The sequence below is a fragment of the Diospyros lotus genome, chromosome 1 (genome assembly GCF_014633365.1).
Source record: "Diospyros lotus cultivar Yz01 chromosome 1, ASM1463336v1, whole genome shotgun sequence".
Classification (NCBI taxonomy): Eukaryota; Viridiplantae; Streptophyta; class Magnoliopsida; order Ericales; family Ebenaceae; genus Diospyros; species Diospyros lotus.
In genome coordinates, this window is record NC_068338.1 from 42,094,100 (window position 1) to 42,112,172 (window position 18,073).

An 18,073-nucleotide genomic window follows, 5' to 3' on the forward strand; every position below is an offset into this window, starting at 1 on the left:
TCCGTTATTATTACCCTTGGAATGCCGAACCGGCAGATGATGGATTTCCAGAGGAATTATTTTACCCTCCGGCCTGTAATAGTTGCCAAATGCTCGGCCTCCACCCACTTAGTAAAGTAGTCGATGGCCACTATCAGGTACTTGTTCTGTCCAGCCGCTAGCGGGAAGGGCCCGAGGATATCCACTCCCCACCTGGCAAATGGACAAGGTGAAGCCAGGTGGGTAAGTTCAATTGCCGAGGTATGAACTAGATTGGAAGTTTTTTGGCATCTCTCACAGGTCCGGACCAACTGCACAGCGTCGCTTATCATTGTTGGCCAATAATACCCCTACCGAAGTGCCTTCTGGGAAAGAGACCGAGCCCCGATATGACTGCCGCAAATCCCCTCGTGGATTTCCCTTAAGATGTAGTCGGCCTCGACGAGCCCAACGCATTTCAGCAGCGGCTAAGTGAAGGATTTCTTGTAAAGGTCTGATCCGATCAGAAGAAACTTGGCAACTTGACGCTTGAGTTTTCGACTCTCTTGTTCCTCCTCTGGTAGCCATCCATTGGTTATATGTGCTACAATCGAATCCATCCAATTTTCTACCCCATCTACGCAAAGCTACTCTGCTTCTGTCTCTATGCTCCTCTGAGGCAACGACTCCATGTAGACAGTTCGGGAATTCCTGGGGAAGGAAGAAGCAGCTATCCTCGAGAGAGCATCCGCCACTGCATTCTACGCACGTGGGACATGATTGATTTTCATCGCTTGAAACCGCACCATAAGATCCTTGGCTATTGCTAAGTATTGGGCCATGGCGTCCTCCCGGGCCTCAAACTCCCCTGTGACCTGTTGTACAATCAAGTTCGAGTCAGAATATACCTCCAAATCCCTGACTCCCATCTGTTCTGCTAGTCTGAGCCCGGTAATGAGCGCCTCATACTCACCCTCATTGTTAGAGGCGTTGAACTCGAAGTGGAGCAATAATCCAGCACCACTGCCTCTGACACTGGAGCTGCCATCCACAGAGAGAGTCCAAGTCTGGGAAACCCCTTCGTCTGCTTCTACTGGTAGGGTGCCCTCCACGATAAAGTCAGCAAGAGCCTGTGCTTTGATGGCCGGCCGAGGTCGATAGTCGATGTCGAAGGCACTTAGCTCCACTGCCCACTTGAGCATCCTCCCTGACAAGTCCGGCTTTCCCAACACATGCCTCAATGGCTGACTTGATAGGACGATAACATGGTGTGCCTCGAAGTAGGGTCTCAACTTTCGAGCGAAGATGATTAGGGCATAGGCCAACTTTTTTGTTGGAGTGTAATGAATCTCAGCTCCAGCCAATCTCTTGCTCACATAATAGACCGGCTTTTGAACTTTGTCCTCCTCCCGTACCAAAATCGAAATGACGGCCTCATCCGAGGCAGCCAGATAAATGTATAGTGACTCTCCTGGCTGTGGCTTAGCTAGGACCGGGGGGGAGACCAGACACTGTTTCAGCTGCTTAAACGCCTCATGGCACTCCTCTGTCCATGCAAAATTCTGGACCAGAGTCAAGGCCTTAAAAAATGGCAATTGCCTCTCCGCAGATCTTGCCAAGAACCTCCCTAACGCCACTATCCTCCCGATTAGTCTCTGCACCTCCTTGATACTACGAGGAGGAGGCATCTCGAGAATGGCTTTTATCTTCGAGAGGTTAGCCTCAATCCCCCGGTAATGCACCATGAACCCCAAGAATTTACCAACTGTCACCCCGAATGCACACTTAGCCGGGTTAAGCTTCATCTGATACTAGCGCAAGGTCTGGAGGCACTCCTCCAAGTCGTTTGGATGCTGCTCAGCCAAGAGACTCTTGACCAACATATCATCAACGTAAGCCTCCATGTTTCGACCGAGCTGAGCCTTGAACAGCTTGTTGACTAACCTCTGATATGTAGCTCCGGCGTTCTTCAACCCAAAGGGCATAACTTGATAACAATAGGTGGCCCTATCTGTGATGAAAGACAGTCTTTTCCTGATCCTCAGGGTGTAATGGTATTTGGTGGTACCCCTGGAATGCATCCAAGAAACTCATCAGCTGACATCCCGTTGTTCTGTCAATCAACGCGTCAATCTTGGGCAGAGGGTAACTGTCATTCGGGCAGGCCTTATTAAGATCTTTAAAATCAATACAAAGCCTCCATTTTTCCGACCCCTTAGAAACAAGGACCACGTTGGCTAACCACTCTGGATAGTCGACCTCCCGAATATGATTAGCCTTCATAAGATTTTCCACCTCAGCCTCTATAGCTTTAGCCCACTCTGGGGCAAACTTCCTCTTCCTTTGCCTCACCGGCACATAATCAGGGTAGAGTCCCAAGCGATGGGTCATGACAGCCGAGTCTATCCCCGACATATCCAGTGTAGACCAGGCGAACACGTCTTGATACCGGCGCAAGAGTGAAAGGACCTCGGACCGCAAGGGCTCCTGTAACTTGGAACTAATCCGCACTGTCCGATCGGGCTCTTCCCCTAGCAAGACTTCCTCGAGCTCATCCACCGGCTCTGAGGTCTTGGGTTCCTCCGGACCTTCCAAGATGAAACTGGTAACCACCATGGGAGGAGCGACAGAACTCTGTCCCTCCCCCCTTACCGATCTCTGACCTGCTCCTATACTTAAGGCTTTTCCCTGTTTCGTCTCCATCTGGCCCTGACTGTCTTGAGGGATAGCATCCTGGTTCAGCCTTGAGTCTGACTCTGACCCCTTGGCTATAGTAGCACTCAAAGAGGCTACATAGCATTCCCTAGCCTGCCGTTGGTCCTTCTTACCTTGCCAATCCCTCATGGAGTAGGGAATTTCAACACCATGTGATATGTGCTTGGTACCGCCCTCAGAGCACTAAGCTCGGACCTACCAAGGATCATATTGTATGCTGAGGGCACATCAGCAACCAAAAAATCTAACGTCACCTGGGATTTATGAGAGCCACTACCGACCGTCAGGGGTAGCCGGATCAACCCCTCAGAATGAATCACCATTCCATCAAAACCCACCAAGGGGACACGAACTGGCCTCAGCTAATCGAGAGTGAACCCCATCCCTAGGAATGCCCTCTTGTAAAGAATCTCCGAAGAGCTACCCAGGTCCACGAGGATTCGCCTCATCTCCCACTCTCCTACTTGAGCAGTGATCACCAACGGATCTGAATAGTTGGGGTAGCTCGGAAGATCCTCTTCGGAGAACGCGATGACCACCTTCTCTTTTACCACGCTCTTGGGAGCAGTTGAGTGAGGCCCTGGAACTGTTTCCGCCGCCAACGTGTACAAGATAAACTTCTGTCATCCCTCATCGGCGGGTTGTTTTCCTTCTCTCTGGGGCGGTGTTCAGCTTCGCTCTTGAAAGTGATCACGAGTAGGAGACTTCCTTCTTTGCTCCGGCTGGGATTCCATCCTGCCTGAGTTCACACCTCCTCGACTAACGAAATCCTGGAGGTAACCCCGGTTGATAAGCTCCTGTATCTTTTCTTTTAATTGGATGCAGTTCTCTGTCTCATGGTCGTGGTCGCGATGGAAGCGACAATACTTCTTTTTGCTTCGAGTGTTAGGTGGAGACTTCAGCGGGGGAGGACGTCGCAAACAATTCTTATCCTCTAGTGCCAAGAGAATCTCTGCTCGACTAGCATTGAGGGGAATGTAACCCACAAGGTTTCCATGTGCACCCCCAAAACTTAGGCGATCAGGAGCTCGGGATGGGCGATAGTCCGTCTTCTGTTCCACCACCGGCTTTTTCTTCTCCTTTTCTCTTTCTTTCTTGTCTGGTTGTTCAACCCGCTTTACCTTCATCACCTCTTCAGCGTTGATGTACTTGTTAGCCCGTGTAAGGGCCTCTGTAAAAGTACGAGGTGGAGTCTTGGCCAAGGACTGAGCGAATGGTCCAGCCCTCAAGCCATTTTGGAGAGCCATCATTGCGATCCGCTGATCAAACTCGTCAATGCTCAACGCCTCCTCATTGAACCTAGCCACGAAATCCCTTAAGGATTCACCCTGATTTTGCTTAATGTTCACCAGAGCCATGGAAGACTTCCAGTGCCGCTTCAAGTGAGCGTAATGGGCTAGGAAATAGGTCTTCAGCTCTTCCCAGCTGTTGATGGAACGATGGGGAAGGCAGGAGTACCAAGTCCGGGCATGACCTCCCAAAGTAGCCGAGAATGCTCGGCACCACATCGCGTCAGATCCCAATTGCACCAACATGTGAGAGGAGAAAAGTTCTACGTGATCATAGGGGTCGGTGCTTCCATCATAGAGCTTGATGGATGGGATACGAAACCTTTCTGGTGGAACCTCTGACATGATGCCTTTGCTCAAGGGTTGGTTAGAGCCGAGGTGGGGCAGCTCTTCCTTTCCCTTTTTGAGCTCCTGGACTTGTCTCTCCAGGAAACGCAATCGCCTCTCCTACGAAGTTCCTCCTCCTTGTGAGGGGGAAGAAGTAGATCCCGCCGCCTCAGAGGGGTGGATTTCCTAGCCCGACTGACGGGATTGACGAGGCTCCCGAGTAGGAGGAGGTGACTGGTACTCCGCCCGTTGAGAGGGCACATGTGGACGGGGTTGTTCATTCTGGTGTAAATAACCAGTCAACAACTCAGTTAACTGTTGGACCTGATTCTCCAACCTAGTGAGTCGGTCCTCTGGTATTGGATTGGTCGGAGGTAGTGGATTATCCCCTTGTGGTGGGGCCTCTATATTAGCACCAACTTGGCTACGAGTCACATCCCTGCGGAGAGCTATGTAGTTAATTGTGGCCAGAAGCGAAAGTCGTGTGATACTTGTGGAAAGACCGAGGTCCGAGGTAAGGAGTTGAAGTCCGAAGCGCGAGGTAGGGAAAGAAGAGGCTGGCGAGGCTGGACGTCGGCCCCACGATGGGCGCCAAATGATGATGATTTTTGGGACCGACCACCACGTGCCACCTCTGCGAATGGATCTCGGGAATCGGACCTCGAACTTGGCGATGTCGGACCTCGGTGATAGGACCTACAAGACAACGGAGTGGCGGGGCGAGGGTCCCCCGAGGTGGACTCCGACGCTCAAATTAGTAGAGTAAATACAAGTCGTAATAAAGGTAAGAGCTGTAGAACTTGGGCCTACCTGGTGAGGACTCTTGTCCTTTATATGCAGACCCGTTATGGGGTACCCGGGATAAACCCTTGATGAACGGGGGCACGACTCCCGAGGATCTCGGTCAAGTTGGAACGTGTCTTGCGGCCCGAGCCGAATTTTTTAGACTTCGCTCCGGATTGTTGACTTGCCACGTGTTAGTTTCTCAAGCGATCCAAATGACGAGTAAGACTATTGGTGCGTAGGGATATTATGATAATTTCAGGTGATGCCACATCACCTACCAATTAATTTTGTCTCAATAGCTCTGTTGTCTTTTTGTTTTTCTATTTAACAATAAGTATAAATAATTATTTCTTTTTACTTAATTGTAACACCATAAATATATTTTCATCTTATTACCCAGAAAAATATACAATACATTTGTGATACCATTGAATATTTGTTCCAAGTCAAATGCACACAATATTGCTTTCTTTGATGGCATCCATCAAGCATGCACATGAGCTCGTAACTTCTTGCTCTTACACAACAACAAATGTGCACCGTTCGGTTCAGCATCCTCTTGCTCAGATTCACGAGGCTTCATGAGATCTTCCCATTAATTGGTCATACCGTTAATTGGTCATGTCAATTGATGAACTGAAAATGAAGCTCATAATAAGCAACAAATCAGGATACATATCAATGTAAATTAATCTCTTGCCCGCATCGCATCAGATAACATATTAATTGCCAATAATTAAGGGGCAGGCATGAGACCCAGTGCCCCCCTCCCCCACCCCAGGCTTAATTAAGGCTGATATACCAAAAGCTCTCATAGAACAATTTACGTTCTAAACTTTTTTTTTTTATTTTAATTTAGAATGACATCATAATATTTTAATAAAAAAATAAGCTCCTTAAAGCCATGAAAAGAGCTTCACTCTCCCTAGAGATTATTAAAAGATTTGAGTTTTATGGACAGACTATTATGAACAATTAGAATATTTAGTTACAGAACAATATTTTTAAATGTAAAAAATTTAAAATAATCTCTAAATCAATAAGTCCCTCTCTGGATGGACACAACGGAGAAAAAGTGGGACCCACGTAGGTGTCCACCGTGGATATTGGGGGGGGGTATCACGGCAAGAGTCTGATAAAAACTTAAATTTAATTTCCAAACAATGGAGCTGATCACCGTCCATGTGTGGAACACATGACGTGTAACCTTGTCCCGGCGTGCATGCACGGAGGCACTGTCAAGTAACTACAAAAGCGAAGAAGTTACCATCTAATAAATTTAGACGATGACTTCTCCGAAGAGTGACATTTCCTCCTAATTTATCCGATGAATAAATTTAGGTGTAATCATAATTTATATATATATATATTTATTTAAATAAATTTTAAAAAATAAATTATTCTCTCTGTAAATTTTACCTTTACGTCGTGCAATCTAAATTCTCAAAAGAATAACAAGGTGCACCATGATTTTGCCTTTACATAAATAATTTATCTTTTAGTCTTATTATTATTTTCTAGTTAATATTATCTTTTAATAATGATTTTGACTTCTAAAGTACCACAATAATTCAAACCACTGATGCTCGTGTTATTCTCTCTTTGTGTTTTATGACTACGGGTGGGGGCACCATTTCTCTTTTTACTAACACCAATGCTTGCTTTCTTTCTTCTTCTTTTTTTGTGTTTTTTCTTAAAATCCAATGCTGCTTTCTGTGACGAATATTCGATCGTTAATTCGAATTTAAATTAAAAATTTTAAATTTGGTTCTGCCCCTGCCCAATTTATTAAATTGGAGAATTAAAACTACCGATTATTTATTATTTTTTTTTTGAAATTTTTTATTTTTCTTAAACGATTGTATAGAGATGATTACAAAATTAAACTAGGCGGCGGCAATTCATAAAATTATTTTCTCATGATAATTGATAACATTAGAAAACAAAACAAAATCGATCAACATCACATAATCGTCGGTATGTTTATCAAATCGATGGCCGAACGGTTCCAAAACGCGAAACGCAGAATCGGCCATCCGCTACATCTACACAGACAATACATCATTAGATTCAGAGAGAGAGAGAGAGAGAGAGAGAGAGAGGGGAGATGAAAACTGAAATTGGAATTAGGAAATGGTACGCTTGCCAGGGCGATCGGCAACCTTGAGAGTCTTGTCGATGAGATCGCGGGCCTTGGCGCTGGCGCTCTTGTCCATCCGCGCGTACAGTTTCTTCTTCTTCTTCGAGTTCCTCTGCTTCAGCGACCGCACCTTCGACTTGATCGATTCCACCAAGCTCTCCAACTGGTTCGCCATTTCGTCGACGCTTACCCCAGGCTCTCGCAGAGATGGGATTTCGAATATGCTTTGGCTAAAAACAAGGAACGCGATGCGGAGCAACTATACTAGTTGTATCATCTATGGATCTGTATCTCCCTCACCCCGTTCTCTCTTCTCTTCTCAGGCCTGCTACCGTTGCTTGGCGTTTTAAACGTGGGAGTTCTTAACAAAAGCCCTTCATTGTGGGACATTTTACGGGGTAATGCCACCCTCCATTAATTTTTATTTTTGTGTAACCGCTAACAAAATTTTCTTTACAATGATAAGAGTAAACAAATCAAAGCCTCATTTTCATTTAGTTACTATCGTTCAGAATTTTAGAATTATTATGGGTGGCATATTTTGAATTTTAATTACTTTTTTTATTGAATACTGAAATCTATTAAGAATTTTATTTTTATAATGTTTTAACTTTATTATTATTATACTACAAATTGAAACAAATCAAAAATAGATGTTTCGTGATTTTTTTAAAAAAATAAATAATATTGATTTTTTAAAACATCAAATGTTAAAATATGTTTTAGTTATAAAATTAACAAATATTTTGTCACAACTCAACCCTAATACTTTTTTTTTTTTTAGATTTGTACAAGAAACACCAAGACCAACTCAATAAAAATGTTAAAAATATCTTTTGATAAATCAAAATGAAAAGAAATAATTTATTAAGCAATTTTAGAAATTATTTTGCTACTTAGATGGATATTTTCAATTTAAATAATAATATGAATTAAAATAACATCCAAATCTCACCAACATATCATCCTTTTTAGAGCACAGCAAGCAGCTACTGGCGCCACAACATAGCATGTCATTATGGAATTGTTGTTTGAATCAACAATCTTTAATTAATTTTCAACTAAAACTGCAAATAAAACCACAGATTTTCTTTCAACTACATCAGCCAATGATTTCAAGTAGTAGGTTTAAAGTTCAAAACTAATAATTCAAAGTTTTAAAACAGTTTTTTTATTCGTTTTAATTTTTTTCAAGTGTTTGGCGAAAAGCTTCTTATTAAACCAGCTGTTTTTATCTGCAAATTCCATAGTTAAATAATTCCAGACAAGTGCATGTGAGGAGGAATCCGAATCCGAATCCGAATCCGAATCCGAATCCAATCATGCGGACTTCCCGACTTTGACTACGACACATGAAAAGTTGTCGTAAGAGAAACGTTACCGGTTCATTAAAGATGCAACAAAAGGTGACTGAAAAAGGTAAAATACAACAATTTCGTGCCGTACTACAAGTTTTAAGTTTTCCTAATTTGAAAACCAGAGGCCAGAGGGAAGCAATCCAATCTAATCTAATTTAATATATGCCTTGTATAATTAATATATTGTTCTGAGAATGCATAAGGCGTCTAAAGCATCCAAACCAAAAGCATTCAAACAAACAGAGACTGTAAACCAAGTAAGAGATGCAAGAGCAAGGCTCACCTCCGGTTCTGGGTACAATTAAGAAGTCACTGGTTATTAAGAGTCGGACCACAACATTAAGGTCGCCAAAAGTGCTATTGTCGCAGTTTCAACTCGTAGGCGATGCAGCCCCAGACCCACTGAACAGGCACCTGCTTCTATGATTAAATCCAACTCTTTCTTGGTGAAGTCTGTAAAGGCCCAATTACCAATCTTATTAATTGAGAACATCTGTTGATTCTCAAAATCTACAATCTAAGGTGGAAACAGCGAACTTTCTTGATTCAACATGTACTTCTTTTTTTTAATAAGTTCAACAATTCAATCCAAGCAATCAAGAAGAGTTCAGTTCATTTTATAAATTTAGAAGAATCACCCTTTAATTAAGCTGAATTAGTATTTCAATAATCAAAGTTGCCTAATTTAAATGCTCAAACTCAAGTACAACCTAGGGCAAATTTGTCCTTTTTCATATGTGGATATATAAATTGATACGGAAGCAGAAAATAATAGCAATGGCAAACAGGGGAACGCCACAATGTCAAATAGGGTTGGCAAATGAATGTACTACCGAGACAATGTTCCAAGGCCGTTTGGGAAGAGTGCGTGCTGCGATTTTTAACTGCAACACTACAGGTCAGTTCTTTGCAACTAAGTCTTAGGATTGTGCATCAATTTGAGAGCATATGATTATGTTTATACTATAGTTTCTTAATTACTAGTTCAAGTTGACCTTATACATACAGTCATTGAAGCTGATTCTTATTCTTTGAAATGCTCTCATTATTTGAAATCATGTTTTGGATTTGTTGATCATATGCTTTGTTTCCTCGCATTCAGTAAATGGATATTCTGCCATCGAATATGATTGGACGAAAATTGAACTTTCAATTACTGCATCTTTTTCTTTGTCTACTAGGATGGACTTTAAAATTGGCATCAGTCAAACAACAGTGGCTGCTCCCTCTCTTTAAAGGGGGAGTAACATAGAACAAGTTAGGAAAACAGAACCTCAGGGCCAATTGTAATGGCTTTAAAATTTATCCATTTTGAGATGAATTTGCAACAATTTAAGCTATGTGTTCTCTTTTGGTGAAAAACTACTGCATCCCTGATGCTTTGTAGACGCAACTCTAATAATAGAGGAAATTTGTAGCAAAACAGGAACAAGACGACCAAATAAAACTTGGCTGGAAAACCTTAGACATGGCGATAGGATATATAGCCTCATAAGAGAATATGGCCACTGATAGAAACTCTGTGAGGTCTAGAATCCAGGAACCCGACCCCACCTGATGAGGTTAAGAGTTGCAATACCTTTGTCACTTTAGTTTTGCATAAACTCTTATGTTAAGTCTTCCCACTTTGAATTGAATCTAAATGCAACCGGCATTGTATATACTCATTGAACATTATGCACCCCAAAAAAAATCAAATAAACAAAGGTTGTGCTTGAAAATATGACTATTTAGGTAAAAAGTTAAGTGATGAGGGACATTCAAGAGTGGGAAAGGGTGAGGAGAATTCATATGTACTAACCGCCTTCCGGTCCGACTATTATTGACCCACTCGCCTCTTTTGTGAAGGAACTCAGTGCCCTAAAAACGGGAGTAGCCTCTGCCACAGCCACAAAAGATAGCTTTGGCTGGGCAACCTACAGATAATACAAGCATAAGTCTCACAAAGATTGAACTGCAAAAGCACAGTAAAATTTCATACTAAGGAAATCTATCAACATATTCCATAATTTTGTTTTTAATGTTAAAAAAATAACACCAAAAAATTTCATACTAAGGAAATCTGATCACTTGTATGTGCAAGGATGAAGAAGTAACTCACAGTAGATAGAAGGCCATCAACTGTCGTTGGGGGTTTCAATGTCATTTCATGCAGCCGCTGACCTACAAGAGACATCAATGCCCAAAGAACAAATTAACAAATACCTATAGCTAAATACTCGTACAACATCTGAACATCAGCCACAAGCAGACTAATGGAGATCTCCAAATTAAAAGCAAAGTCACATTGAAAAGTTGAGACCGTGATTCAAATCAGTCTAAAGACTTCAGGCAGAAGGAAAAGTAAAAAGGAACCAATAACTTACATTGCTTAGCTGCAGCTAGAATGACGCGTTGCAATCGGTCAACGCGATTTTCTGATATTGAAGGAGAACGTTCTGTTAGAAGAGGTGTTACACTACTAGCACCTAGTTCCTAGGACCAAACAAAAGATGGGGTAAAGGAATAAAGTTTGCAGCTAGAACAAAACTAAATGAGTTGTGAACATAACACCAACAAATTCATCCAAGACAAACCGTGCATTTTTCAACAAGCCAGTCAGCTCGACCACCCTTTAAAGTTCCTGAATGGAAAAGGTTTAAAACATGTCACGTCCTATTCTATAGAGCACAACCCCTCATACTCATTCATTTTATTCATTAGATCAAAAGCTCACCAAAAGCTGCAAAGACATGCCACTGTGTGGTCTGAGGCAGAACCATTTTTGGATCTTCGAGTGCCACAAAATCCAGCCCTGTCCGGTCAATTCTCTGAATGCATCCTTCAATTAGACCTCCTTTCCCATTGAAAAGCTCTACCCTTGCATGTCATGATGAGAAAAATCATAAATGTATCATAAGTTCATAACCAAACCAGCTAGATATATTTCATGGTGTAAACCTCTGTAAATCAGGCCCTAAACGAAGATTTAATAAATATCTTTATAAAGAAGATAAGTTGAGCTTAAAGCTTCCACAATTGCAATATCCTCTAGACACAGCCTTAGAAGGCAAAAACACTAGACTTGATGAATATCCATCTAGTTTCTCAGGGACAAGATACAACAACAATATATAAAGCCTTAATCCTCCTAGGTGGAGGTGGCTACATGAATTCTAGCTTGTCAATTATCCATGCTTATAGTCATATCTTGTCAGGCCTTTATAACTCACATCATACCTGAGATTTTACCACTAAGTTTTCAATTTTGGATCGTTATTACACTACAAGGCATAATTTTAATTGAACAACATGCCACTGTGTCTGTACTGGAGTTCCCCTATATCACACACTCTGTAAATAAACCAGTTTTCCTTAGTGGTGTAATGAGGGTCTCACAATAAGACTGGGACTCAGGAAAGCAAGAGACAAATTAGAGTCAATCTAGGTAGCACTAAAATGGTTCCACTCATATCTTACATAAATTTACTCTTTCCAGGATAACTTTACTTCAACGGCATGGATGCAATCCCTTCTACACAAGCATTTATTGATACCAAAATATTGATGCAGTATTTGCTGCAACCATACAATGTCAAATACCTACCAAGTGCACTTACGGAGAACTTATGGAATTGATCAGTACCTGTCTTTTGTGTCCAACCTGAGAACTTTAGTCATATGCCAAAACTCATCACCTTGTACGCGAACAACACCACCCTGCTTTCTTACAAAAAAAAAAAAGTAGGTGTAGTGACAACTGGTGGACATTGGATAACTCCAAATTTGTGCTAAGAAATAACTAATAGGCAACAGAATCCAAGACAAAGCACAAGAAGTAGAACATAGACTAAATGAATCAAAATTGATCCATTATAGAGTTGGGGAGCCCATCAAGGGAACCTATTTAGTAAATAAATCATCCCAACATTTCTAGCGATTATTTCATCCTTTCTGGAAAATTGAAAGCCCCAATCTCAAAATGCTGGGTTCAAATACTTCAGTAATGTTCCGCAAAGTCAATCCCTCACTTAAAAGTACTATTATACTGAATCTAGAAATCTGCCATCAAACTCCCATCGCCAATAAACAGGCAACTAATCACATATATCCATAATAGTGACTCCAGAGGAACAAATTCGAAGTTCCCAAGAATGAAGACTGCAGCTACGGAAAATTTCTCTGGCACGATTATGCAAAACAAAGCACGCCGGAAATTTGAATAAAGAAAGCGATAACCGTAAACTTCCATGTGTGCGCGTTTGTGTGTGTGTACAGGGAGAGAGAGAGAGAGAGAGAGAGAGAGAATGTGTGCCTTGGAGAGAGGGAGGGCTTCGGAGAAGAAGCGAGGTAGTCCGCCGCGCGACTGGTTGGAGTAATTAGGAGGAGTTGATAAAGAAGAGAATGCTCGGAGAGTCGACGATTTCAGCCATGGACGGCTCAGAATGTGCGGAAAACGAGGCCGTGCTAATAGGGCTTCCATTGGGGCTCGACCTGCAGATCAACCATAGCATCGCTGAGACAATCTCAGCAACTGAAGTTCAGGAAAGCGGGAGAAAACAAGGTCGTGAAATGGATAATTACACTTCTGGGTAGCCTTTGTTAACGAAAATAGGAGTGGAAAAAGGAGGGTGTAAAAAGCATTTTAAATAAAAATATTTTTTATTAAATTTATTTTATAATTTTAAAAAAATAAGTCACTTGAATTTTTATTTAAAATTATCTGGATAAATTTATCTAAAAATGAATCATATGCCCTAATGTATTTTAAAAAAATTAACAAATAATTTGATAAAAATTTTAAAATATTTGACATCTTTATCTTAATCATTTTATATTTTGATTTGAAAAATATTCTAATTTTATATTAATACAATTTTATCTTACCCATTTAACAAATGAAAGACTGTAAATTTAATCAAATTTATACCTTAAATTTTGTCTACTTCATCTCTAATATTTCCTAACATTAAACAGCCTAACAAATTGTAGAAACTAAAGCTATAATTAATACTAATTATTGTTTAACAATCAATATGTTAAATCTTTTATTAGCTAATCTATCAATTTTATAGCATTGTCAATCTAAAATATTATGTTATTAGTATCGAACAACATAACATTTATCTAATACAAATAAATATAAGCGGACAGGTATGAGCTCCACCCTGTCCCCTAATTAGCCCAACCCGAACAAAAATAATAACTTAAAAGTTACTCACAATGACTTCAAGGACTTTTGCCATCAAGCAAGCATCCAAGTCTCTCTTTTTAACACTAATTTAACCCATTGCTTTGTCACAAATGCAAGCCAATTAAATACCTCTCACAAGATTTACTTTTAGTTTATATTTCACGTAGAAGAAGCATCCATAAATGTTTAACTTATATTTCAAAATTATGCGTCTTTTGTGCAAATTAGACGTTTGGTAACAATACAATTTTTGTTGATTATGCTCGTCGTCCATGAGCTGAAAATCCCTAGGAAAAAGAGGGGCAGACAAACAAACAAAAAATGAGGAAGTAAAGGTAGCACCCATGACTAAATATGTTTTAGTGCATATAATTACAATAAGACAAACGATAGATAGATCAACCATTAACTTCGTCAAAAGATCCAACATTTGCGCAAAACAAGCAGCCCAGCATTGCACATGAATGCATTTCTAGAACCCCAAAACGATTGATTACAGCCATTACATTACACGCATTCTGCCGATTTGATTTCTTACTGGGACAAAAACACAAACACCTGGTGAACACGTTTATTTACACAGCACGTAAATCCAGCCACCTATTCATCATCTTCACCGCCATCGCCATCGCCATCCTCCTCTTTGAATCCACCCCCAAGCTCGCAAATGCGGTCCCAAATATCCGCCGGAACCGGCACAACCGACAACCTGGGCTGCCGGAACAGACCAAAGCCCTTCAAACCCGCGTCGCCTTTCATCTCCTTCAAGTCCACCGGCCTCGCCATCTCCCCCACCGCCCTCACGTCGACGGCGCCGCCGTCTTCGCCGTCCAAATACCATTCTCGGACGACGGAAACGACGCCGACGACGCGACGGGCCTTGGCGCCGGAGTGGTAGAAGAGGCAGAGGTCAGCGAGGCGCATGGACTTGAGGTGCTTCTGGGCTTGCTTGTTCTTCACTCCGTCCCACTTCGACAGGCCGCCGTTGGCGGATTGGTCCTCCCATGACCACTCCCCTGGCTCTGTCTTCAGCAACCAGTACTGCTTCTCTCTCCCCATCTTCATATGGCGCCGTTTAAGAGAGCAAACCAAATCCTTATATGTATGGTATAGAGGGGATTTGTGTTAAAGAATGAATAATCTTGTATCAAGTACAAATAAAATATATATATATATATATAAAACTCATTAGGATGAATAATCTCGTATCAAGTACAAATATATATATATATATATAAAACTCATTAGGTGTCATAATAATACTGTGCAAAACACAACCAAAACCTCAACTTTTTTAAGTTATTAAATTGAATTATTATTATAATTTTCTTTCCAAAGCATAATTTGGGTCATTTGAAAATTACTTTGTTTTCATGATTCAAGAATAAATGAAAAACTAATAGATTGTTTATATGATTTAAATATGAATTAGATCTTGCTTAAATTATTATGAATTAATTAGCTTTTACACTTTTTTTAAAAATAAATTAAAGCATTGAATCAGAATTAGTGATACAGCTAAGGTTAGTATTTTAATTTTTAATTAATTTATAATAATAAATTATGTATAATTGTTTAAGATTAATTAATGAGACATTAAAATTATTTTCTTTCTTAACCGATAAATCTGATTTTTGTTTAATACCATTATTATTATTACTAAATATAAAATTATTCTCATGTTTGTTGACCATATCTATTTAAGTCAGAGGACAGCATCATGCATGCTTGCTAAAATAATAATATTATTAATAATTATTAATTAAAGATATATAGATTTGTAAGTTTCCATGATAATTTATAATTAAATAATAAGAAATAAATGTCACCATCGGTCTCATCAAAGGCGTACAGTACAGAGACGCCTCCCTCATCCTTCCTGGCTGGCCCCTTGATTCATTCAGTCAAAGGAAAATGAAGAAGAATCTTCTCTCTAACCCTGACCCAAGAACAAGAACAAAGGTCTCGTGGGTTGGTAATGGCGACGCGTTTCATTTAATGGTCAGCGCCGGTCAAGATTCATTGGAGATTTCACCCTCACCTCACCCCCCCCCCCCCCGAAAAATTAATTAATTATTTATTTATTTATTGGAAGCTTCGCAGTGACAGTGAAGGAAGAAAAAATCAAATTGACTCCACCAAACAACACAAATCAATTTTCATTATCATAATTATAATAATAATTAATATATAGTACACGCCAATACAAATGATTTACTAAACTAAAGTAAGTGTGTGTTTGTGTAGATATATATATATTATATATACATGAACGATATATAATAATATAATGATGATAAAACCTAATTAATCCTATTCCTAGGAAGAAACAAACAAACAAACTATGCGAGATCTGCAGAACTAATTAATACGAACTGAACCATGTATGTAAGATCTGAAACCTGACAGCTACACATGTGCCAAAACAAACTCAAACTAATTAATCTGCAAAACAGGGAGGTTGAGATGTGTGTGTGTATTCATGGCGGCTTCTGCTTCTGGGTGTAGATATAATCAACCTGGGCGGCCAGTGTTCTTCTCATCAAACACTCTTCTTCTCCGATTCCTTGGCAGCTCTCCTCCTCCTCCGCCGCCGCCGCTGAATCATCAACTTCGACAACCTTAATTTACATCAAAATAACAGAACAGACAGAAAAAAAAAAAAATCATTAATTTATCAGAAACCTACAAGAAATGAAAGGGCGACCGACCGACGTACGTTACGCACGTATATGAATAGACATGAAAAATTTTGATTTTTATCCGAGGAAATCAACGCAACGCAACGCACCACGGGACGATGTTGGGCTGTCTTGCCGAGAAAAGCGGGCTCCGGGCGGGCGGCGCACGTTAGGGCCGGGAAGAGGAGCAGGGCTATGATGAAGAGCGTGGGGAAATTGGCCATCGTCTCTCCGACTCCGACTGCCAACTGCTAGCTGGTGAAGAGGAAGCGAGTGGGGGGATGCATTCATTTATAGATGCAATATTCTATTCTCAAACAAAGGGAGGGGCAAATATGGTATTATGAAATGGTTTTCTGGCATCATCATGGGATGATGATGGTAAATAATTATGGGAAGGATTTTAATATGGGGCGTATCATTGTCTCAAAAAAAGTAAAAACTTCTAGAAATGAGGCGAATTTCATTAACATTCAAAATTCAATCTGCGTGAGTGAAATGAATATTGTCAACTGAAAGAGTTAAGAAGAAAGAGAGAGAGAGAGAGAGAGAGAGAGAGTCGTGTGTTTGAAAAGTGATATATATAATTTCTGATAAATAGGATTAAAAATAGTATTTATATTTATAATAATAATAATAATATATAAATTAGAAAAAAGTGTATGTATATTAATTTGCATCCACATCCATGGAAGCTTCTTTTTGGTGTTATGGGCATAATAATAAAGACGTGATATATGATATAATAAAGCCAGCTTCCTAACCATTCATTCTTCAAACGTGAAGATTTTTCAATTTTCTCACACGGTTGAGCGCTTGCAGCCACATTCCAACGGCATGAAATATAGATTTATGTTGGGGTGCTTTTTGGTCCCCAGAAGATAAGATTAAGACAATTCTCCAGATTCCATCATCCTCCATCTAGAAGGAAAAATGGTCAAGGCGCAGGTATAAGTTAAATAGTTAATAAATTAAGATTTAAAGAAATTATGGATTCCATTCTATACTGTACAACATAATAATGTAGAGTCGATTTATCTCTTTCATTAAAATCAAATACACGAACAATAATTTTTTTAAAAATGGTCAAGTCATATCATGTGATCCTTTTAATCTAAATCCTCCCGCATGATCTACCAATCAACAATGGCCAATTTTTTTTCTTATCAAATAACACTCAAAACAACTATTACTAACTTCAATTTCATTTTATATTTTAGCTTTATATTATATTGTATTATATAATCCTATTACATTTCACTTAATAATAATAATAATAATCAATATATTTTTATTTATTATTCCACTCCACCTCCTCATCTCAACTATCTTAATCACATCTTACACTTTTGTTTTTGTGTCCCTCTTTTATTACAGCTAAATCTTATTTTTAATTGTGCCATTTCTGATAATAACTACATATGAGACATTTACTACAAGATGTCTCATATGTAGTTTCATGAAAACTAAAAATTGAAAAAAGTAAAGTAGTTTCATGAAAACTAAAAGGCTTCAATCCCTACTCGATCCGTTTGGTTTATTGGGAAATTACATAGTATTTAATGACATCAATGTCTTATATATATAATATAAAAGATGCATTGTACAACAATACAGAATATTCTGTGTATTTTATATACATGAAA

The 18,073-nt window shown here is 39.9% G+C and overlaps 5 protein-coding genes across 9 annotated transcripts; all 5 read right to left on the minus strand.

Moving 5' to 3' along the window:
- Positions 1-3,035: 3,035 nt before the first annotated feature.
- On the minus strand, positions 3,036-4,307 carry LOC127793785 (uncharacterized). Its single transcript, XM_052324513.1, has 2 exons — positions 3,368-4,307; positions 3,036-3,259 (listed from the first exon to the last, which is right to left on the minus strand). Exons 1-2 carry the CDS (start codon positions 4,305-4,307, stop codon positions 3,036-3,038), a joined length of 1,164 nt encoding a protein of 387 aa, XP_052180473.1.
- Positions 4,308-7,010: 2,703 nt separating this feature from the next.
- Positions 7,011-7,402, minus strand: LOC127790070 (uncharacterized). Its single transcript, XM_052319346.1, has one exon. The coding sequence runs from the start codon at positions 7,388-7,390 to the stop codon at positions 7,202-7,204; it is 189 nt and encodes a 62-aa protein (XP_052175306.1). The 5' UTR covers positions 7,391-7,402; the 3' UTR covers positions 7,011-7,201.
- A 43-nt stretch (positions 7,403-7,445) lies between these two features.
- LOC127790051 (uncharacterized) lies at positions 7,446-13,146 on the minus strand. Of its 5 annotated transcripts, none has more exons than XM_052319322.1 (9): positions 12,868-13,146; positions 12,199-12,275; positions 11,290-11,432; positions 11,150-11,196; positions 10,940-11,048; positions 10,675-10,736; positions 10,375-10,489; positions 8,857-9,026; positions 7,446-7,589 (listed from the first exon to the last, which is right to left on the minus strand). In XM_052319322.1, exons 1-8 carry the CDS (start codon positions 13,033-13,035, stop codon positions 8,893-8,895), a joined length of 855 nt encoding a protein of 284 aa, XP_052175282.1. In that variant the 5' UTR covers positions 13,036-13,146; the 3' UTR covers positions 7,446-7,589; positions 8,857-8,892. The 5 variants fall into 5 exon arrangements, with proteins under 5 accessions (XP_052175282.1, XP_052175274.1, XP_052175289.1 ...); XM_052319314.1 differs by lacking the exon at positions 7,446-7,589 and adding an exon at positions 8,140-8,282; XM_052319329.1 differs by lacking the exon at positions 7,446-7,589 and having other exon boundaries at positions 8,720-9,026; positions 12,199-12,272.
- Positions 13,147-14,124: 978 nt separating this feature from the next.
- LOC127810639 (uncharacterized) lies at positions 14,125-14,858 on the minus strand. Its single transcript, XM_052350213.1, has one exon. The coding sequence runs from the start codon at positions 14,809-14,811 to the stop codon at positions 14,347-14,349; it is 465 nt and encodes a 154-aa protein (XP_052206173.1). The 5' UTR covers positions 14,812-14,858; the 3' UTR covers positions 14,125-14,346.
- Positions 14,859-16,026: 1,168 nt separating this feature from the next.
- On the minus strand, positions 16,027-16,695 carry LOC127812561 (phytosulfokines 3-like). Its single transcript, XM_052352989.1, has 2 exons — positions 16,538-16,695; positions 16,027-16,367 (listed from the first exon to the last, which is right to left on the minus strand). Exons 1-2 carry the CDS (start codon positions 16,649-16,651, stop codon positions 16,227-16,229), a joined length of 255 nt encoding a protein of 84 aa, XP_052208949.1. The 5' UTR covers positions 16,652-16,695; the 3' UTR covers positions 16,027-16,226.
- Between the last annotated feature and the right edge of the window lie 1,378 nt (positions 16,696-18,073).

What these genes read in the sequence shown, in the direction of transcription:
- LOC127790070 (XM_052319346.1), bottom strand. Translation starts at nt 7,390, where the DNA reads ATGGCGAACCAGTTGGAGAGCTTGGTGGAATCGATCAAGTCGAAGGTG.
- LOC127793785 (XM_052324513.1), bottom strand. Translation starts at nt 4,307, where the DNA reads ATGTCAGAGGTTCCACCAGAAAGGTTTCGTATCCCATCCATCAAGCTC. An exon ending in AAGAAGGAAGTCTCCTACTC is followed by an intron (nt 3,260 to 3,367) that starts GTGATCACTTTC and finishes CGGCGGAAACAG; the next exon opens with TTCCAGGGCCTCACTCAACT.
- LOC127812561 (XM_052352989.1), bottom strand. Translation starts at nt 16,651, where the DNA reads ATGGCCAATTTCCCCACGCTCTTCATCATAGCCCTGCTCCTCTTCCCG. An exon ending in CAGCCCAACATCGTCCCGTG is followed by an intron (nt 16,368 to 16,537) that starts GTGCGTTGCGTT and finishes ATGTAAATTAAG; the next exon opens with GTTGTCGAAGTTGATGATTC.
- LOC127790051 (XM_052319322.1), bottom strand. Translation starts at nt 13,035, where the DNA reads ATGGAAGCCCTATTAGCACGGCCTCGTTTTCCGCACATTCTGAGCCGT. An exon ending in AGGTTGGACACAAAAGACAG is followed by an intron (nt 11,433 to 12,198) that starts GTACTGATCAAT and finishes ATGACATGCAAG; the next exon opens with GGTAGAGCTTTTCAATGGGA. An exon ending in TTGATGGCCTTCTATCTACT is followed by an intron (nt 10,490 to 10,674) that starts GTGAGTTACTTC and finishes TATTATCTGTAG; the next exon opens with GTTGCCCAGCCAAAGCTATC.
- LOC127810639 (XM_052350213.1), bottom strand. Translation starts at nt 14,811, where the DNA reads ATGAAGATGGGGAGAGAGAAGCAGTACTGGTTGCTGAAGACAGAGCCA.